Source organism: Eptatretus burgeri, chromosome 11 (genome assembly GCF_056783735.1).
Source record: "Eptatretus burgeri isolate ZD-2024b chromosome 11, Ebu_testis_v1, whole genome shotgun sequence".
NCBI classification, from domain to species: Eukaryota; Metazoa; Chordata; class Myxini; order Myxiniformes; family Myxinidae; genus Eptatretus; species Eptatretus burgeri.
The window spans coordinates 58,716,445-58,739,548 of record NC_140971.1 but is presented as its reverse complement, the minus strand read 5'-3'; the positions used below and the strand labels follow the sequence as shown (position 1 = coordinate 58,739,548).

Here is a 23,104-nt window from a genome sequence, read left to right as displayed (position 1 = left end):
TGTCCGTGTCTTTCGAATTTCCAGGAGTCCGCACACCTCCTTTAGTAATTCGCTCTCAAAATTTCGTCCCTGGTCCCTGTGCAGCTCCTGCGGAATCCCATACCGGCATGTAAATCCTTCTACGAAGGCCTTTGCCACGACCCCTGCTTCCTGGTTGGGGAGGGCAAAGGCCTCCAGCCATTTGGTGAAATAGTCCATAATTACGAGGATGTACTTATTACCCTGGCGAGTGGGGGGCAGTGGTCCCAAAATGTCCATGGCCACTCGCTCAAAGGGGGCCCCAACCTGATGTAGTTGGAGTGGGGCCCTCATCCTCTGTGGCGGTCCCTTTTTCGCAGTACAGGCGTCGAATGCTCGACACCAGTTCTGTACATCGCGCCCCATGTTAACCCAATAGAACCGCTGGCGGACCAGAGATTTTGTTTTGGTCCTGCCCAAATGGCCGCCGGCGCGGGTACCGTTTTATTTGGGTTTTTGGGTTTTTGGGTCAAAATTTGGGTTTTAAACCCATCAGGGACTATCACCAGCCAAGAAGTTTGTTCGGAAGGAATCTCCACCCACTTGCGATATAAGATGTTGTCCCTCATTTCTAGGGTCTTCCACTGAGCCCAGTATGCTTTTGTTCGCGCTCCGAATGGGGCGATATCCTCCCCACTGGGCCTCCTGTTTTCCTGGACCCATTTGTACACTGGCCCTATCACGGGGTCTTCCCGCTGGGCCGTGCTCCATGCCAATCCACCAAATTCATCTCCCGCGGTTAGTGGCAAAGTTGGGCCTACCACCCGGGCCGCACGGACTGGGAGTTTCGGGGAGGTGTCTGCCAATTGGTCCCTCTCCTCATGTCTCGTGCAATATCTGCAGTTTTCTCCCAGACAGGGGCGTCGAGAGAGCGCATCGGCATTCCCATGAGCCTTACTGGCTCTATGGACCACACCGAAATCGTACTGCTGCAACTTTTCCAACCACCTTGCAATCTGGCCTTCCGGTTCCTTGAACCGTAAGAGCCATTGCAAGGAGGAATGGTCAGTTCGAACCAAAAATTTCCTCCCGTACAAGTACGGGTGGAAATGGCTCACGGCAGACAGCATAGCCAATAGCTCCTTGCGAGTTACGCAATAATTTCGTTCGGGCCGACTCATGGCCCGACTGTAATACACGATCACTCTTTCCACACCCCCCTGTGTCTGAGACAAGACTGCTCCCAATCCTTCCTGGCTTGCATCCGTGTCCAGGGTATACATCCCGTCATCGGTGGGGTACGCTAAAACGGGTGTGGATGTCAAACACCCCTTTAATTTGAGGAAGGCCTCTTGGCACTCCCCTGTCCAATTAAATGTCAACCCCTTCTCCGTCAACCGGTGAAGGGGCCTGGCTATCTCCGCAAAGTTTGCCACGAAGCGCCGGTAGTAGGAGCAAAGTCCCAAAAAGCCCCGTACCTGTTTGACAGTTGTAGGTACGGGCCACTCTACCGCTGTAATTTTTCCGGGGTCGGTCTTCACCCCTTCGCAGCCTATCAAGTGTCCGAGATAGGCCACCTCTGTCGCGAACAAAGTGCATTTCTCCGGGCTCAATTTCAGCCCTGCCTGCCTGAGGCACCCAAACACCTGGTCCAAATTGGCTATCTCCTGGGTGAATGTTTTAGCGTGTACCAGGACGTCATCCAGATACACCAGGCATGACTGCCACGGCATGCCGCCTAGTACACGCTCCATCAGTCTCTCAAAGGTGGCGGGGGCGTTACACAAACCGAACGGCATCACAGTGAACTGATACAGTCCCTTCCCTGTGGAAAATGCCGTTTTCTCCTTCCCAGTCTTATCCATCTCCACCTGCAAATACCCACTCTTGAGGTCCAAAGTTGAGAACCATTTAGAGCCTGCAACGGCGTCGAGGGTATCATCAATTCTAGGCAGGGGATAGGAGTCTTTGAGTGTCACGTTGTTCAGCTGGCGATAGTCCACGCAGAAACGCGTGGTCCCATCCTTCTTTTTAACCAGCACAACCGGTGACATCCAAGGACTTCCCGAGGGCTCAATGACACCTGCATTGAGCATCTTTTCAAACTGTTCATCAGCCTCCTCTCTTTTGCTCCATGGGAGCCTTCGAGCAGGCTGACGGACAGGCCGGGCCCCATCGGTGTGGATCTGATGTTGCACCAGGCCCGTACGTCCAATATCCTCGGGTGACAAGGAGAAGATCCCCATGTGTCGGTCGACCAGTTTGTATAAGGCCTCCCGCTGGGCATTCTCCAAATCTACACTACTCCGATTTACCATCTCGCAAATGGGACCGGGCCAATTACGAATCAAGTCTGGAGACTCCCTCTGGGGCCGGTCCGGCTCGACGTTACCGTCCCTCAGCTCTGCGACCTCTTTTATTGGGGTGCAATCTGCCACCTTCGTGCCCTTCCTGATAGTGCGTGGTTGTGTGCTAACATTTATCACCCGGACGGGCACTATTGGCCCGTCGGTACTTACCAGGGTACGGCCCACGACTAAACCCGGCGTTAACGGCCCTGCCGGTAGTTCCGCCAGGCCGCAGGAGCCCTGCCACGTTGGGTGTGCTCGCCACCGAGCCGGGACCACCGCCTCGGCACCCGGGGGAATCACCACGGAGTCAGGAGCCTCCAGCTCCACCCTCTCATCCGTGCTCAGCCCCCCCTAACGGCAACTCCTCACCACCCAACTGCATGACCCCCCCGGCCCAAGTCGATCTTACAACCACCGGCCGTTAGCACATCCAACCCTATTAGACATGGGTCGCACACCTTCACCACCCAAACCTCTATCCTTGTTTTCACGGTGCCCAATTTAAACGACACGAAACCACGTCCTATGATGGGGGCCGTTGCTCCGGTAGCTAGCTACAAACTATGGTTTTGCAAACGGTGGATCTCATCCCAACCGTCTACACTCGAATCAAGGACCACAGGGCTGATGATCGTGGCGCTTGCTCCTGTGTCCACAACGGCGTCTACCCCTACGCCGGCAACTTTGCACCAAATTGTTAAGCTACCATTGCCAATTTGGCCACAATTGATGACCTGTCGCAGTTCTGAGGGCTCTTCTCCGTCCGAGTCTGCCGAAAACGGCCCTACATGTTCGGCACTTCTTAGTTTCCCGGGGACTGGTGGGGGGGGGTGATGGTTGGGCCTGGCTATCCCTATTGACCTGGGGCGGAGTTGGTGGTCTGGGGGCCGTGGCTCTTCCCTTTGCGGGGGCCTTTCCCTGCGCGGGGCGTTGCACTCCCGCTGCAGGTGATTCCTTGCGCCACAATTATAACACCTCCTCTGGTAAGGTGTTTGCCTCCGGTATGCCGAATTATACCCCCCTCCGTTCCGAATTGGGGTACCTCCTGATGGCCCATCCCCCGCCCTTCCTGGGCCCGACCGCCTCTCCCCAAGTCTCCCGAACCAGCGGTCGAACATGCCCTGCACAATTTTTTCCATTCGCGCTTGGTCGCCCAGGGTCTCCCCGGCTCCCAGCGCACTGTCGTTCACGGGGCCCACCTGTCGGACTGCCACTGCATGCCGCCCAGCCCCTCCCAATGGCATTCTGGCTGCCTCCCAGCAGGCGGCACTATCAGCCGCCTTCTGGAGGTTGTCTGGGCGCCATACGGTCAGCAATGCGCCGACATCGGTGCCCCCTATCGCTCTGAGAAAATGGTCCAGGGCAATCTCCTCCCGGTACTCCGGCGGCATGTTGGTGTGCGCGATCCCCACCAAGCGGCGAATGTCGTGTGCCAATTCTCCCAGTGGTTTCTGGGAGCATCGTTTGCGCCCGTTGAGCTGAGCTTTAACAAGCTCGCTCTGCTGGTCCATGCCAAATCGTTTTTTTAGGGCCGAATGGAGATCCTCCAGGGTCACCCCCTCACTGGGTACCGTGGTCAGGACTTCCAAGGCCATGCCACGCAGGGCCGCCGTGAGTTGTGCCACACCCTGCACCTCGTTCCAGCCATTGCTTCTGGCAACACACTGGAACTGGGCCATATACGCCCTCAAGTCCGTCTTGCTATCGTACGGGGGTAGCGGCACCCTCGGTCCTTTCGAGGTCCCCCCTCCAGTTCCCCAGGGACTCCTGGAGGGGTGTACCTCCCCAGTCCCAACGGTGCCTCACACCCGCAGGGTCCGAGCCATTTGCCTGGGGGCTCTACCACCCCTGTCCGTGTCTGTCCGTGCCCTGCGTCGTCCCGCTTACTCCCCAAAGCCATTGGACTCGCACTCTGCACACCCACCGGAACAGTCATACTGGGTACCCCCCTTAGGCCAAAAGTCCCCGCGGCCTCTACCCTCCCCAAGCTTGGCATGCTCACCCCCGCATCGGGCAAGCCTCCTCCTCCGCCCGGTGACAGCGGCCCCACCTGTACACGATCCGCCTCGAGGGAGTATATCCTCTCCCCCTGTTCCCGAAGGAGGTCACCCTGCCTCTCACACCGGGTCTCCACACATTCCGTCAGTCTCCTCTCCATTTCCTCTATTTTCCCCTTGATTACTTCATTCAATTCCTCCCCTATCGTCCCTAACGATAGTTCCCCGACTTTCTCTCTTATTTGCTCCACTTCCCCTTGTACCTGTGTCACCACCTTATTTGTCTTGGATATTTTCTCCCCCGTTGTCATAAACTGCTCTTCCGTCTCGCCCCGGTGTTTTTCTATCCGTTCCCCCAGTTCCTCTGTCTTTTCTCTGGCTTTCCACTCCATTTCATTAATTACCTCCTCATGTCTCTTTCTACATTCCTCCCCCACCTCCTTTAATCCTTTCTGTGTCTCTGCTTTTACCTCCTTTCGCAGGTTTTCAACTCTGTCTGTCATTTCCCAATGTCTTTTCTCACAGTCCTCCTTCACGGCTCCCAATCCCTCCTTTATTTTCCCCTGTTCTCTTTTTAATTCCTCTATCGCCGTCGTGTTCTTCCCTATTTCCTCCTTTATTTGGTCTTGTCCCTTTTTTATTTCTCCCAGTCCTTTTCCTACTTTGTCTATCTTTCCCACCACCGTCTTTATTTCGTTTGCCCTCTCTTTTTTGCTCTCTTCCATTGCGACCCCCACTCCTTTTACTTTCTCTTTTAACCCGGTCACCTCCGCTCATATCGTGTCGACTTCCTTTTTCATTTCGTTTTTTGGTTCGTCCAAGCTTCCTTTTTGGCTCATTCCCATGTTCTGCATCTCATCCCGCATTTCTCTCATTTCTTCCTTCAAATTCGCCTTCATTTCGTTCATTTGTTGCGTATTCGTATCCATTTTCGTTTTCATTTTGTTGTTCATTTCTTTCATTTGTTGCGTATTCGTATTCATTTTGTTGTTTATATTCGCATTCATTTGTTGCGCATCCGTATTCATCTTTGCCAGCATGGCGAATAGCTGGGCCATGTCGGGTGCACTCGGCTGAGCCGATTCGGAGATGATCGGGGGGTTTTGGTGGAGAGGGGGAGGGGAGGTGTCATACACCGCGGCCGCCGCCGCACCTATTTCGGGCTCTGGGCTCAGTTGGGGGAGTTCGTGTTCCTGTACAACCAACATTTCCTGCATGGGGATCTCATCCTGGACCATGGATTCTAACATTTCTAAATCCATTCCTACTACCCCCGGCTCCCGCTCGCCTTGAGACTCCATCTTTTTTCTCGTAACGGTTAATTTGGCCTGCTCGTAATTCGGAGGGAATCGGGGGTCGCTCCTCTCACCCCTGGACCGATTCCCGTGAATTTAGCTGGAGACGGGAGAGTTTGTATCCCACTCCTGACACCAGTGTTGCGAATTCGCGCCCACCGGCGTGCGATCGGCCGCTCGACTCGAATGGCGGCCGCCTCGCCCACCGGAACGGATAATTCCGTCGTGACCCTCTCGGAACAACGCCGGGAGCCAGTCACGGGTGGGGGCTTAAGCCCACCACGACCGTGCCAATTGCCCACCCGCGCAGTATAGGGTTGCTCGCCAAATTCGATCGACCTAAGTACCTGCGCGGATGGTTGACCGGGTGATCGTACCTCGCCGCAGGCCGACTCCGGACACGAACTGCTTAAGCGGTCCATTCCGTGCTATCGGGATAACCGAGCGGTGTTATCGTCTGCCTTGACAGTTCCGATTAATTATCAGGCGTTTTAAGCCCACTACGAACCCTTTTACGTGAAGCAGGATGGAGAGTCAATAAAGAAAAGACGAAGCGAAACGGAAAAACAGTTCACACAATGCACATTTATTACGCGACACACAGAAAGCACACATATACAGCCAAACAGTCAGAATGCACCTATATCAGGTAAACAAAAGAAACAACGACGCAGAGTTACAACCGAATACGCGTACACACGGCAACACTTACAAAGTTCTACTTTACAAGACACGGCGCCGACGCACATTTACTCAAAAGCAAAGGAAAGAAGCCACCCTCATAGACAAAGGGCAGACGGCCTGTAGGCCAATATGTGCGCGGGACTTGGAGGAGCGGCCAGGTCCGCGAGACCGGGTGGGTCCTACCCGCGTCCTCGTGGCGCGTTGGCAGACGAGCCGCAGATGTCCGCGTAGCTGTGCCCCGACTCTGTGCTCCTTCGCGGGTTTCGTTGGCACGACATTTGGAGTGGGGTGGGATATGATGGATCGTGGATATGAGGCCAAGGAGCTCGGGTCCGAGGCGAGAAGGACGGCGGTCGGCGACGAGGTCGTGGCGGGAGATCGCTCGTCGCGGGACAAAAGCCAGCCAGCCATTCTCCCTCCCCCAGAGCATCAACAATTCCCCCTTTTCCCCCACGCTGAGATAGTGCAACAAGGGGGCCCCGTTCCCACCTTGTTGCACTAATGAGATTATTGATCCTAGAGAAGATAAGACATTTCATGAAGAGTAATGTAGATGTAGTAATATTTGAAAGTGGTTATTTGTTCTTTGGGCTTGTTCCCTTGTCAATTTCAAATGGATTTATCATTCTCTCAGAAACTGTCACTGCTTTAACTGCAATACATCCGTATGTATGTGTTTCACAGTAGTTTATTTGTAGGTGTCATTTGAACCTTCAGTATTACCACTCGTCTCCATCGTCATCGCTGTGATAGCTGCCTTCGTGTGTACATTAAAGTAATACTTTGACCGTTCCTTTTCTCTGGTGTTTCGACAAGTATACCTTCCACAGTCCTTGTTCAGAGATTGTTCAATGGCCATATCATGCCATATTCCACTGAACGGCCATTCAGACTTGTGCACTGCTCCCTGTGTGCTGGTCAGTGCTTCATAGATCTGTGGACTTTCCTCCTTGAGTAGATGACCCTGTGACACATTAGCAGATCCCCATCTGCAAAATTGACATGACCACACTGAAAGTCTATGGGAATCATCTCCACAAATGTTTCGAGCTCAACAGACATATTGTCATCTCTTTTCGCTGCAATGTAGTCGAGAAGAAGTTGCGGGAAGTCTGTGGTGTAGTTATCCGAGGATTCAAAAGTTGTTGAGCATTTTCTGCCATGCGATGCAAATTCTTCAAACAGATGGTGCAGCTTCCAAAGGTCATTTACAATCAACACGACGACGTGGCTTCCAAAGCTCTGCAATCATCCCTGGCATCAGTCCTTTTCTTGAGAGAAATAAGAAAAGTTTTGATCCCCTGCGGAGGACCATATAATACCACAAGTTCTGTTCTGCATCTTCCTTCTGGCAGAGCACACATTTTCCCAAGTCTGGTCCGACTTTGCTTCGTTTGTTATGGTTTTGCAAGTTTTAATGGACTTGAGTCTATGCTCCTTTTTGAGGAATCTTGATTCCCACTGGAAGTATGGAAACACAATGTCAAATATACCCATGACCCTGTCAATAAGATACCACCTAAATATCACGTATATGAACAAATCATCATTCATTGGATTAAAATCATGTTCATTAACAGGAAAAACAAAAATGTATTATCACTGCTTATTGGGGTACCCTGTCAGTACAGGGTACCCTATTGTTTTTCTTCTGTTTATTTATTATTATTTATTCTTTTTCTTTTTCCGCCGGCATTTTGCACCCTTTTTCGCTTTAAAAATCATTTTCTCTGGAACACTAAGACCGATCGACACGAAATTTTCACCATAGTATGTATCTTTTTTGATAGCACAATCACGTTATAATTATGACGTCATTGGTCACGTGGTGCGGTCGCCATCTTGAAAAAAGCGATAAACTTTGGACATCTGTATCTCGGAAACCGTGCAATGGAAAATTTTTTGGTTTGATACATTTTACTAAGCTCCCTATGGGGAACACGTGTGATTTTTTCGTGACGTCATAGGTGAAGCGATATACCGGTGAAAATTCGTCAAGTAGAACGCCGTATGGGAAAAATCTGAAAAATTTTGAGCATCATCTACGCCTCAACTCACCGACGAAAATGTTTTTCTTGACGTCATCAATGACGTAATTCGGCCGCCATCTTGTTTTTTAGTGTTTTTTTTTTTAAAAATCTTCTTCTCCAGAAGGGCTGGACAGATTAAGGCGAAACTTTACAGGTACATTCCCCCTGAGGTCCTCTTTCAAGTTTGTTAATTTGTTGTTGATACGTCACATGGTTTGGCGGCCATCTTGAAAAAACCCTAAAACCTTCAAACATCTTCTCCAGAAGCGCTGGTCCAATGAAGGCGAGATTTCAGGACTATATTCGTGACATGTATGCGATGCAAGTTTGTTAATTTCAAAGTGATAGGTCACATGGTTTGGCCGCCATGTTGGATTTAAGAAAAATATTAAATAATGTTTTCTCTGGAATTTCATAAGCCATCGAAGTGAAAATTTGCAAGTGCCTTCCTCCCTCAAGTCTGCATACATGGTAAAAAATTTTTACCTCAGAAGTCACATGGTTTGGCGGCCATTTTGGATAGAAAAATAGACCTTATCCGATTTACACGAAACTTCACACACTTGTTCGGGTCGACGATGGAAAGCAGAATTTAAATTTATGATATCCTCGGTCACAAGGTTCGGCAGCCATCTTGTATTGAAAATGAATAAATTTTAAAAATCTTCTTCTCCAGAAGGGCAAGACAGATGAAGACGAAACTTCACACATATATTCCCCATGAGGGCCTTTCTGAAGTTTGTTAATTTCTTCTTGATCATGTGACTATGTGTCACATGGTTTGGCGGCCATCTTGAAAAAACCCTAAAACCTTCAAACATCTTCTTCTCCAGATGCGCTGGTCCAATGAAGGGGAGATTTCAGAACTATATTCGGGACAGGAAGGCGATATAAGTTTGTTAATTTCGAATTGATAAGTCACATGGTTTGGCCGCCATATTGGATTTAAGAAAAATATTAAATAATGTTTTCTCTGGAACTGCTTAACCTAACGAATCGAACGTTTGCAATTTTCATCTACCATCGTGTGTGCACGCGTGGTAAAAATTATGACGTCACACGTCACTAGGTTTGGTGGCCATCTTGGATAGAAAAACGCACCTTTACCGATTTACACGAAACTTCCCAAACGTGTTCCAATACCAAGTTGGATGCAGAATATAAATTTGTGATGTCATAGGTCACATGGTTCGTCAGCCATCTTGGATTGAAAAATAATATCTTTAAACGTCTTTTTCTCTGAAACGACTGAACAGATCCAGGCGAAACTCCACCACTATGACCGCCTCTCCAAGACGAATAAAAAGTTCTCACCCCTTTTTGAGGTACGACGCAACGTTTGGCAGCTATAGTGGATTGAAGGAAAAATATTAATTAATGTTTACTCTGGAACTACTACATCAATAAATGTGAAACATCACCTTTATGGTGCACCACTCATGCGGAATGAGGGTTTGAAATTTCAACGGGATCGGGCCCAGGGTTTGGCAGCCATGTTGGTTTTAAGAAAAATATTAAATAATGTTTTCTCTGGAACTGCTTAATATAGCGAAGTAAAAATTTGCAGTTATCATCTCCCATCGTGTTTCCACACGTGGTGAAAATTATGACGTCACATGTTGCATGGTTTGGCCACCATCTTGGATTGAAAGATAAATATTAATTAATGTTTACTCTGGAACCGCTGCTTCTATATATACGAAACTTCAGATTTGTAATTTAGCCGACATGTGAAAGAAGAGTTTAAAATTTCAACCTGATCGGTCACACGGTTTGGCAGCCAGAATTATTTAATTATTTGAATCTGTTTGCCAGTAATAACGAAATTGAACGTTTTGTGCTGCCCGCTTCGTAACTCGTCTGTTCCGCGCCGTCTCGAAGCAGGCCTGTGTTTGTATCACCATTAAATAATGTTTTCTCTGGCACCGCCTATCCTATCAAGGCAAAACTTTGCGACTATGATTTAAGTCTCATGTTGTATCAGTTGTGTCAAAGGCGGACACTTCTGGGTACCCGGTCATCACTGCCAGCAGTTATAAAGTGGCAGTTCTAGTTTTTTTTATTTTTTTTTTCCAGATTGTCGAGCAATTTCTGTCATGTGATGGCAGAAACTGCTCGGCAATCAGATCTTTCCCATTCCAAAACCACGATCTTTTCTACCCTCCTTAACCCCACCCAATCCAATCCCTCCTTCCAAATTTCCAGTTTTTCCTCTTGAGAGTTTCCTTCTGTATCTATCGTGTCCACCCCATGCATCCTTTCCTGCCCCCATTCTTCCCCACACCCATTGTTTGTCTGCCTCCTTCTATGTTGACCTTTTAACTCTGCTGTTGGTGTTTCTTCTCCATCCCATCTGCTCTCTACTGTTCCTTTTGTCTTGTATCCTGATCCACTCAGTGTACTAATTCTAGCTCTTCCACGAGCCTCAACTATGTGTACAAAAAAAATACCTGTTGCAATGAGCTTACAAGGCCATATGCATGTATACCGTGATGTGCAATATCCTTGGCAAGAAATGAGTTCTACCCCAGAATGAAGTGTGTGTTTGTTTTGTTTTCTTTTGTTTACAAAAATGACCAGACTGGTTTGATGATAAATATGATAATGGGGTCTGGCATTTGGCAGAAACTATGATACAGCTCAGATCCTGATCTGGTACGACTTTGCGTTCTCTATCTCTCTCTATCTCTATCTCTCTCTCTATCTCTATCTCTATCTCTATCTCTATCTCTATCTCTCTCCATCTCTCTCTCCATCTCGGCATCAGCAAAGATCGGCTGAACTAGGTCTCACTCCCAGCAGTATCAGAAAAATAATGAAACAGGATTTAAACGTCTTTCCTTACCACATCACAACAGCCCATAAATGGACCGATGGGGATAAAGCAGCACGAGTGGCTATGTGTGAGATACTGCAGCAGAAGATGGAGGCAAACCCAAACTGGATTCACGATGTGTGGTTTAGTGACGAGGCACACTTTCACGTCAATGGTGCTGTCAATTCACACAACACAATTTTCTGGGGAAGTCAACGCCCAGCTGAGGTTGAAGTGAAGTCGCTTAAGGGTCGGAAAGTCACAGCTTTTGTGGCTGTCAGCTACAGAGGTGTGTTTGGGCCGTATTGCTTTGCAGATAAAAACGGAAGAATGGTTACCATCAATCAAGAAGGATACTGGTCCATTGTCAAGGCATTTTACGAAGCCTTGAAGCAGTCGATGAGCACTGCAGCCCTCCGGTGATAGTGGTTCATGCACGACGGTGCTACCCGACATACAGCCAATGAAACAATTGCCTTTCTGCATCAAATATTCGGACAACGAGTTCTCAGTTTGCATATGGGGAAAATGAATGGTCTCCACAGAGCTCCGACCTCAATCCGCTGGATTTTTTCCTCTGGGGAGCTTGTAAGGATAACGTCTACAAGGAACACCCCAGATCTGAACCTGATCTGAAGGCAGCAGTTGAGGCTAATGTGCAGACAGGAACTATTAAAACTTGAAGAAACGTCATTGAAAACTTCGCACTTCGTGTGAATACAAGTTGTGTGTGTGGGGATGCTCACATTGAACACGTCAATGATCAGCACATTAACGCAAAATGAGTTTCATTTCTCCATTATTTGGTTTTCATTTTCTGAGTTTATTGGATTCGCTATATATGAGATATCCCTTATTGTCGGGTTTTGTGTGTGTGTGTGTGTGTGTGTGTGTGTGTGTGTGTGTGTGTGTGTGTGTGTGTGTGTGTGTGTGTGTGTGTGTGTGTGTGTGTGTGTCTGCAACGCGAGGCTCCACAGCATGAACCAGCAAACCGATTTCGATGAAACTTTGCCAACAGGTGGAATATATACTGGGAATGTGCGCGTTTGAATTTCGTTGCCTAGCAACCACCCGTTGCTGTGCAGCGGCCGAAAAACCGCGTACAGTATTTTCAATACTTGTCCTTCAGTTTTGCATGTAGAGAAACGGGACTTAGGAATTAAACACTTCGAGATATTTAGAAAATTTTACTCGAGCCGATTTTTGATTGAGGTTTTATTTTTCAAATGGTAGTCCTTCAAAAATCGGGTGTCTATTTACCGTCATTTAAGGTGTGTATACAGTGTTTGTAAAGAACTACACCGTCGTTCCACCTTCGATCTCCTCAATCCAAACGTTATTGACCAAAGTGAAAAGGATCAAAAATAAATGGAATCACCGGCATTTCTGTCTTTGTGGATTTCCAATAATATTGTTACGGTTGTGGATATTCGCAAACCACCATTCAGGTCCCGTAGGTGAGATATCTCTGTAAGTACATGTGTAGTTAGCCACAAACCCGTTGTTTAGAGGGAACAAATGTGATTCATTCGGGCTGCGACCCTTTGAGATAGCCTTTTTTCTGTTCTATCTTTATTTTGAACCAACCACGTCTCAACCGCCATCACACAACAACCACCAACCACTACGCCGCTTCACAACAACACCAACAGCCACGATCTTTACCTTCACAACTCGCTCCCGCAAACATCGCATCACTACCATTCCAAACGGCACCATGGCCATAAACCACCACCATAAACCCTCCACCACCTTCACCTCTCTCCTTCTGCGGCCATTCCCGCTCCACCTGTGAGCACCGAGCGTCAGGCTGTCCTGGGCTCGTACGGGACGCGCGCCGAGCCGCGAGTGCAAAATGCGGCCTTTCCGAGGAGAATTCGGATCAGGAATGCTACACGCCCACTTCTGATCCGTCCAACCAGCAAGCGCGGGGCAGTTTGGCCCCACCTCCAGGCGCGTCTGTGTGAAATCAAGATATGCAAATTCTAGGATCAGGGGAGATTCACGCCCCTTTTCCTCCATCCAATGGGCGAGCGTGGCTCCACCCCCGAGCTCGTTCTGATCCAGAAATTTGCATATGGGTTCTCCTGCCGGCCTATAAAGCGCCGAGCGCGGGGCGAATCTGGGTCGAGTCGGTCTCGGCAGAGTCGGTTTGAGCAGAGTCGGCCTCAGAAGAGCGGAGAGTGTTTTGGGCAGAGTCGGGTTGGAGCGTGGAGTGGAGTCGGGAAGCGAGGGCGTACAGGTGGTTTGCTGCAGTCGGCTGAGGAGAATTGGGGAAGAGACCGAGGAGCTCGGGTCCGAGGCAAGGAAGACTGCGGTCGGCGACGAGGTCGCGGTGGAATCGCTCGTCACGGGACCCAAGCAAGCCAGCTATCCTCTTTCCCCAGAGCATCAACAACCCCCCCTTTTTCCCCCGCGCTGAGATAGTGCGAAAAGGGGGCCCCGTTCCCACCCCACTCCAAGCAGTGCCAACGAAACCCGCGAAGGAGCACGAAGTCGGGGCACCGCCGCGCTGCCACATTTGCGGCTCATCACAAAGACACGGGTAGGATCCACCCGGTCTCGCGGACCTGACCGCTCTTTCAGGTCCCGCGCAAATATTGGCCCACAGGCCCCGTCTGCCCCCTTGTCTTTGAGGGTGGCCCTTTTCTTTTGTTTCTGTGTAAACGTGTGTGTGTGGCGCCAGTCTGGTGAAGTAAAACTGTGTAAGTGTTGCCGTGTGTACGCGTAGTCGGTTGTTGATCTGCATTGTTGTGTTTCTTTTGTTGCAATTGCTTTATGTGCATTCTGTTTAATTGTATATGTGTGCTCTCCGTGTGCCGCGGAATAAATGTGCATCATGTTGAACTGTTTTCCCGTTTCGCTTCATCTTTTCTTTAATTGAATCTCCATCTTGCTTCACGTAAAGGGTTGGTAGTGGGCTTAATACGCCCGATAATTAATCGGAACCGTCGAGGCCGACGATAAGACCGCTCGGTTATCCCGATAGTACGGAATGGATCGCTTAAGTGGCCCGTGTCCGGAGTCGACCTGCGGCGAGGTGCGATCGCCCGGTCTACCCTCCGCGTGGGTACTTAGGTAGGTCGAGTTTGGCGAACAACCCTATCCCACGCGGGGGGCCGATTGGCACGATCGTGGTGAGGCCGAAAGCCCCACCCGTGACTAGCTCCCGGCGTTAGTCCGAAAGGGTCACGACAGAATTGTCCGTCCGGTGGGCGACGTGCCGCGATTCGAGTTACGTGGCCGTTCGCATGCTGGCGGGCGCGAATTTGCAACAATATGTTTATTTATTTACCGAAAACGATTCCACGATCCACACACCACCTTCAATTATTTATTTAGTTACCGAAAACAATTCCACGATCCACACACCACCTTCAATTATTTATTTATTTACCCAAAACGATTCCACGACCCACACTCCCCCTCCAATTATTTATTTATTTACCAAAAACGATTCCACAACCCACACACCACCTTCAATTATTTTTTATTTAAAGTGGGAGTGGCGTAGGAAAGTGGGCGCGGCTTATGAAAAATATTGTGTGGCTCAGGAGGTGTGGTCAAACAAGAGCATTGAGAGAAGTTTATCGGGTTTTGTGTGTGTGTGTGTGTGTGTGTGTGTGTGTGTGTGTGTGTGTGTGTGTGTGTGTGTGTGTGTGTGTGTGTGTGTGTGTGTGTGTGTGTGTGTGTGTGTGTGTGTGTGTGCGCGCGCGCGTGTGTGTGCAATGCGAGGCTCCACAGCACAAACCAGCAAACCGATTATTTTTCAAATGGTAGTCCTTCAAAAATAGGGTGTCTATTTACTGTCATTTTTTTATGAGGAGTGCCAGTTGGCAAAATACGCAATAGGAAGAATCTTGCAAGGCAGAGGAACAATTGTATGTGAACCAATACGTCTTGGCAATGAATCTTCGTCGATGGATCGGTCAGAATGAAAAGCATTGTATACAGCGCTTCGATCCTAGCGAATCCCTCGTCGCCTACCGGCTTGTTTTTTGTTTCGTTACTCAATGTTTTGGTTAATAAAGTTTTGAAGTGGTTCCCTTTTATTGACACACCCTGTATAAACCGATAGTGTGTCCCTCCCAATGACCAGCTTATCGCTGCCAGGTGGTCGCGCTACGTCAGCATAAGTGATTGCGCAATGTCGATATATCGTTAAACTGTCGATATTTGGAGGGACGATCATCGACTAGCAAAAACATCAACATCGCTCACCCCGATACACAGGTATATTTATATCACAAGTATATTTTCACTGTACTTGCTCTTCCATGAGCCTCGACTATTTATACAAAAAACACACGTCATTTCAGCTGTTTTCATGAATATGAATTAGTAATAAGTGCATTTTCTATCAATCTGTTTCATATTTTCTACAGCATTGATTTGTGATTGATACTGTATCTATGAATGAAAGATTGAGAAATTATCCATTAAATGTACATCCAGACGTTCTTAAGTCAAAATCTCTCTGTAAAAACATAGAAAACTAACACAGAGGTCGATGCATGGGACTACATGTATGAGTAGACTTTATTTCTCAATAAAATTGCACCACATTCAGAATCTACATCCACCCAAGCGATAGTCTACCCCCCTCCCTCGCCATGAGCCTAACACTGAACAGCAATGAAAATTTTCTCCCAGCCGAAGTACCCAAGATGACCAGAAATCGGGTCTGACCCCTGGCCTACACCAACTTTTGTAGGCAACCATTTTTCTTTTGGATGAAGACATTTTCACCATTTTCACATTCGTAATAGTTAGGTTGCTCCCAAGTACGGTTTCTAGTCCCATGGTATATTTTGAGCAGAACTAGGCCATTGGTTTACCGATATGTCCTTGCAGGTGCAATTGCTATAATGAGTTTGCATGTGGCCATTTTGTTGACTGTTCATCCTGTTTCTTTACTCCACAGGTGTAACACCATTGATTCCAGTGGCACCTGTGGTAATTCCACAAGTGGGTGTGATCAACCCCTTATTGTCCACATCACTGACTGTGAAGAGCTCTGATCAGGAGGAAAAGGTGCAAAAAGAAAAGCTGGAATTGCTGAGCGAGCAGGAGCACATCAGCATTTCTGGAAACTCAGCGCGGCACATGGTCATGCAGAAACTGCTCCATAAACAGGAGGTGCTAATGTCCTCTTTGCGCCACCACCGATCCCTGCCCCATCCATCAGTCTTTTATGGATATACCTTTTAGCATCTCAATCACTGCCATTGCCCTTTAAATTTATATTCTAAGCCAATTAGCATTACAAGCAACATTTTCAGGAAGAATCTTTTCCTTTTCGTTTTGACGAATGAACTGCAGATATTTCAAATCTCCAAGAGCTGTGACGACTGTTATGTTTAACTATTTTATCTTCACTTGTATTTGCATATACTGGTATTGATCAGTTTACGTCGGGGTTACGTTCCTGGAAAACACGACTTAAACTGATCATATCAGCTATTTCCCATAAGAATTAACGAAAATACAGGAGATACGTTCCAGCACTCCAATAATCCAAATGTAAAGTCTTAATAAATCACAAATTATACAATTTAATGAGGATGAATAACACTAAATAATTGAAGAAAGTAAATATATTTACACACAGATAAAAAATTATGTATTGCATAAAACAATAAAATAAAATGTGTAATAGGTACTTATCGTTTCTTAGGTACATGTATATTTTACATGAGGGTGGTTGGGGACAAAGTGGCTTGAGTGAGTCGAGGTAGGTGAAGAGGCGAGTGGTGGAGTTATGGACACCAAGAGGTGAAAGTGACCGTCTCATCATCTGATAGTACTTCTGTCTTCTGTAGGTTAGCTAGAGCAGGGAACAGGATCATTGCACAGCCTCATCATCGGAACATGAAATCGATGGCCTGCTCCTGTCTTGCTCCTCTCCAGTCCTTCCACAAACGGCACTGTAGCTGCAGCTTCACTCTCCTTGCTCCTTTCCACATTGCTACACTTTATCAGCAGCCCCTCCTCTCTAAATGCGTGGACCTCAAACATCCACGGTCTCTGCTCCAAGCTGACATCTCTCAATCCAGGCTGCTGCCGATAAACTGGACATCAGCTGTTTAACAGAATCCTTCCTCCCACAAGACATCCGTGACGTCTTATTATCACTCCCTGGCTATTGTCTCTCCCGGTTTGATCGACCTGTACCCTGTCCTGGTAGCGGAGTTGCACTGTACATCAAAACCTCCTTTTCTCATTCTCTGTGTACTGCTTTTACATTTCCTGTACCCTGGGGTGTGTTCAGTTACCAAGTTTCTTGTAGAGCGCTTGCCCAGTAGCTTAAGCACGAAAGCAAGCACTCCGTTCAAAACTGTTGATAATGCCTGGCTAGCTTGGCAAGCGCTAACTAGCTGCTTGGTAATTGAACACACCCCCAGGACGAAACTTAACTCGAACCCTATCAGCTTTTCTCCGTAATTAATTATTAATTATTTTCTCCATATTCTCATAATATATTATTTATCAACGCCCTAAACTGATAATAATTTCCCCCATTTGCCAACAACGTTAAAACAATATGATGTAAAGTGATGTGACTTAAACTGAGCATTACTTGTATGCGTATCTGTTTTTAGGCTAGATGCATGCATTGGTAAAACAAAAGTTTCCAGATTCTTGACTCAAATTCTCGACAACTTTAATGTAACTTCTGAAAATGTGCCCCGAAAAAGGTCTGCTCCATCTTCTAAGGGAAGCATTGTTCCATATATGTGTTTGCCTATGACTCACACTTTGGATGTGTACAATTATTGGGAAGGTAATGTTCTGTATTGGCAGGAAATTTGGAGAGTGGGACAATGGTATTGTGAACGGGACTGTACTTTTTAGTTTTGTCCAACTTTAGAAAAGTATTTTTGTTTTTAGAAAGGACTGGCAGGATAGCTTGGAGGTATGCATACTCATCTTTAAGTTGTCTACCCTGAGCTTGACTCTCGACCCAGCTATAAAAAGTCACCCTGATGTTCAAAGGCAAAGTGAGGCATCAGTGTATGTGCTGCTCATCAAAACAATGTTAAACAGGAGGACCTGTCTGCCAGCACTGGTTGTTTATGTACTCTAAAGTTCCCATGGTGTATCCTTTGCGAAGAGTCGGCAGGTTTTCGCTGCTACCCTGAATTAATTACAAATTCCTGCCCTAAGAGTCTGCTGGGAAGGCAATGGCAAACTACCCTGCATAAACCTTGTAAAAAAAAACAGCTTTGGCAGCACTGTCGTTGATGATGAGTTGATGTAGAAAAGGGGCAAAAAAATACTTTCTGGAAGTGGTTGAATCCCAGTCTTCCCTCCAGGGCTTAAAGCAAGTGGTCATGTCACCCCCATCTCTACCCATGATCTTATCTACCCCCATTAACCTTATCTGTGCAAACCTAATGTGCAGGTTACTGTTTTCTCCTCTCTGCTTTTCTGGTTCATTCATTTCCCTTGCTTTAAGATGTTGCATCTGTGCTGTATTTTGCTTGTGTAGAACAATTTGTCCTTGTAGAGGGAGTGGGGAGGGGAGATGAGAGTGGACTTTTTGAGTCCCCCTTGTAACAGCAGTTGCAACTTGAGGTTATTTTTCTCTGAATTGTGTAAGAATACACCAGGCTGAAAGCACAACATGCATCTAAGTTGAATTGTGTTGCTCACTGTCACTCCAACCTTTTAACTGACTCTGACTTGTGTTCTTACAGACGAAAGTAATGGTCTTACGGAACATGGTTGGACCCCAAGATCTCGATGACGACTTAGAAGCCGAAGTGACAGAGGAGTGTGGGAAGTTTGGTACTGTGCTCCGAGTGGTGATTTACCAGGAGCGCCAAGGCGAGGAGAACGATGCTGACGTAATTGTAAAGATTTTTGTAGAGTTCTCGGATGCAGCTGAAATGCAGCGAGGAGTCCAGGCCTTAAACGGCCGATGGTTTGGTGGCCGCAAGGTCGTCGCAGAGCCTTACGAGCAGCAGAGATTTGACAAGTCTGATCTCTCTGGCTAGCGCATTGTAAAATCCGACGTCTGTCCCAAATTTTGCGGAATGATGACGATCCCCAAGCCTGGCTGTATCAGGAGTTTTTAATCCCAAATCCCATTATTCGGTTTGCATTTTCGGTAGTGCTCTGGGAATTTAACTTTTGTGTGTTAAATTCATCAGTGGCAGTCAATTAACAATTTTGCTTCATTCCCTGATTCATAAGATGGTTTTGTCACTTAATTACCAAGTCGGGCAGTTTGTTTTTTTTGTTTGTTCTTTCCTCGTCTAACTGAACTTTTTTATGTTTTGCATAATATTACCGAAGCCATTTCTGATGTAAACCTCAATTTTAATGTACAGATGTGGTCTGTGGAAGCGTGTGCCTCCTTTAGCAATCTGGTCAGTTCAGTTGAGCATGCAGGACATTTGGTCAACACTAATTATCCATCGTCTCCGGACTACCAGAATCTGTCCACCATTGACCTTAACAGAGGATGGAATTAGATTTTGAAGGGAAAACGCTCTCGATTGCCGAAGTTGAAAATAAACTTTGTTTTGCTGACTTTGGATGCACATTTTGAGGCTTGAGAAAGTTGTTTCACCAATGTTTTGACTCATCATTTTTTTTTGTTTTTTTTTTACTGTGATTTGAATTAGCACAGCAGCTGCATGGTGTTTCTTCATTTCTTCAGCAGTGACTGAATTCTCATGCAAAAGCTGTCTATTGTAAAGTAATTGTGGCATACTTTGAGTAAACTTTTTTTTGTTAACCTGTTTATCCCCTTGTAGTTTTGGATTAGAATTTTTTTTTCCTATTCAAGATGAAGTTATCGACATTTACCAAAATTCTTGTGAAACTCTTGACAGAAGCTTTGCAGGCGTGTGTTTGTAGCACTGTCCTTCCATATGTGATGGATTATTCGGAAGGAGTGCTTATAGACACACTCTTATCCATAAATGGTTCTGAAGTGAGCGAGTTCTGGGAATTCATCAGTATAAAGGTATCCCACTGCAGATGCAGGATCACAGTCTAATCGATCTAAATAATATGATGGGATCTGTCTGTCTGGGTTCCTATCTACTCTATGATTTGCACATCATCATCATCTCTAGCCTGACCATGACTGCCAATTGCCTTCCTGCCTCTTGGCTGACTGAACCTTACCCTTGTCCATGCCAATTCTAAATCCAGTTACTGCTGGAGCAAGGGGAAACGAGGCATGAGTGAGCTCCACATTTTTCTCTCCCCGAGAGAGTCAACCACTTGAGGACCTGCACAACTTCACCACCAACAAACATTACAATGTCATATTATCTCTTCGGCTGCCAAACATTATCTAACCACCTGCCATAAAGGGTACCATGCGTTTCTTTATGCTATGGCCTGCACCCACAGACGTAACAAAAAGCAATGTTATTCGTTTTCATTTTATCACTAATTTATATTCATCCTTACACGTTCACTCATTTTAAAACCCCTGCACTCGGAGCAACGTGCTGGCACTTGTGGGAAACGGACTGGGGGCAGATACATCAGTTCCCCAACTCAACTGCATTCATCCCTTGCAAAACTTGGTGAGTTGTATCATTCGGAAGAGGTTTTCCAATTTAATTTACTGACTTTTCAAACATTGGGGAGTTTGTTCAATTTTATAAAAAGTTACTGGCTTGGGTGGTCCCCCCCCCCCTTTGTGGCACTTGGGAATACCACCTCCCAGAGGCGGTCCAGAAAAAACCTCTCCATGTGGCCCTTCCTCCCACACTTAAAGGTGCCCAGGAAAGACCACCTTGGACTCCTTGGGGATGTGCACCCAATCACTCTAGGACTGTGCCTTTGGTTTCACGCCCAATGGGTTCAAACCACCCCACAGAGTTGCCACCAGATTCCCTGTGCGGTCCAGCTCAGACCCAATGTTGAGCTGGGCAAGACCCTCAAGTTGTGTCAGGTCGCAAAGCCTGGAGACTTTCTTATCAAAATTTACCAGGAGGATCATCTTTCCTGAAGAAAGCCTGAAGCTGGCCGAACCTGAATCATCATCATCAAAGCCTGAATCTGGCCGAACCCTCTCCCCACCCCATGATCTGAATTCATCTTGGGGATTGCATCTCTCAAACAATTAGGAAGCCTCAGGTGCCCAAACACTGCTGCTGGAAATTTTCCACTGTTTTAACTTCACTTCCTGATGAAGATACTTCTGGACCTCCTTACCTCATCTCTGCTGCTCCTGCTCTTAAACAACCTCCTCACTTATCTGACTGCCATGACTGATCAACTGCTCCCATTGACGCCCTTCCAATAAAGCCTGCTCTTTTGCAACTACGTGGGACTCCAACTCCACCTCCGTGGGTGGACTTTCATTTCAACCTGCCCGGAGAGATTAGTTAATTGATTCGTTGCAGATTGAGAATTCAACAGTGCTGTGCTCTGAATTTCTATGCACACGTGATGGGATGTGAACCTCCCGGGACATCTGAATGGTGTAATAAACCTGAAGATTTGGAGCACATTTTTATGCAGTGCCTATTTATGGGGCACCAAGCAAGGCTCTTTTGTTCTATCCAAGGAATTTGGACCTGTTGTGAAGGTGTGCCGGATATTTTCTACCAATTCCACAACAAGTTCCTTCGAGTCTGCAAAGCCATGACAAAATGCGTCAGAATTTGGGAGCTACATCTGGCCATGCATCAATGCCGATGTGTGCCATTGGGCCAAGCAGTATCTTCAATGCCAACGCTTCAAGATCCAATGTCATACTGTCGCACCACTCTAACTTTTCACAACCGGATTTGGCATTTTGACAGGGTCCACATGAATCTTGTCAGTCCCAAAATTTGGGGGGCAGCAAAAAAAAAGATGAAAAAAATAAACCATTCATTAAATTACACAAATAAACAAGTGGACTGTCTATGTACTTTTCCTTTCATACAAACTGTTACTCGCCAGCTCTGTAAGCCAGGCAACCCCATTTCCCACCCGGGATTACCAGAAATACATCTCACGATTGTGTGTTAAAGAACTGCCAATGTCCCCTGAAAACTGCTGGTGATGGAGGGCGCCACTGTAACTGATGCCTGGTGTTGGCTTAATGGTTAGGGTGGCGGGCTTGGGATCCTCAGGTCCTGAGTTCAAATCCTGCTCAGCTGTTGAATTAATACCAGGTGGGGTTGACTCGGCCTGTCATCCTTCCGAGGTCGGCAAAATGAGTGCCCGCATGCTGGTGTACTGTGTGGGAGTGGCGACCCGTCCAGGATTGTGCCCAATAGCCAAGGAGACTGCTTAAGCAGCACCAACACTCTGCACAGAGTATGGTTCCAATGGATGGGTGGACTGTGACATCTTTAGCTCCACAAATTCTGCCTGTGCTCAGCCATCTTTAACTCTCACACGTGAACCCAGCCCAGACCTCACACAGGTATCGTGTAGGGATCAGATAAAGGTTCTTTCTCTATTTTGTCTTGTCATGTTCCCCCACCCGGTCTACTATTTGTGGTACGAAACACCTTAACCGCGTTACCTGTATATGATCGAGACTTTGTGGTTGTGAGAGGTGACATAATTGTATTGTTGAATTACTGAAATAAGTAAATTACTGAACTTTGAGGAGTCGGAGATACTGGCACATTTTGAACCAGATCCGGTCTGTATTAAGAGAAACAGAAAGCAGTTCACATATGAAACAGATGATGAGCCTATTCAGAGCCCCAAAGAAAAGTTAAAAGTGAAGTTTTTATTTTTCAATCCTTGACACAGCAAAACAATCAGTTTAAGAAAGATTCACACAGATGCATCAAATTAGTTCTGTGTTTGGCTTCCTCTATGATGTTCACACTTTACAGAATGGAACATTACTTGAAGCTTGAGCAAGCGAATGGAACGAGTTCCAAAGTTGGCATGACCGTAAGATGTTTTGAACTTTCTTTGTGAAAAATAAGCTCACAGATCATGTCCCCAACACATTTATTGATCTTCACCCTCCCTGTTTCTGTGGTCAGTGGTG

General features: G+C 47.1%; 1 protein-coding gene across 5 annotated transcripts in view; it reads left to right on the top strand.

Moving 5' to 3' along the window:
• Positions 1–19,876, top strand: part of PUF60 (poly(U) binding splicing factor 60) — a 58,572-nt gene extending 38,696 nt beyond the window's left edge. For all 5 annotated transcript variants that reach the window (XM_085846635.1, XM_085846634.1, XM_085846633.1 and 2 more), the window contains 2 exons: positions 16,055–16,269; positions 18,831–19,876. In XM_085846635.1, coding sequence (XP_085702761.1) covers positions 16,055–16,269; positions 18,831–19,130 — 515 coding nt within the window. In that variant the 3' untranslated portion in view covers positions 19,131–19,876. The remainder of the gene's footprint in view (positions 1–16,054; positions 16,270–18,830) is intronic.
• The last annotated feature ends 3,228 nt before the right edge of the window (positions 19,877–23,104 follow it).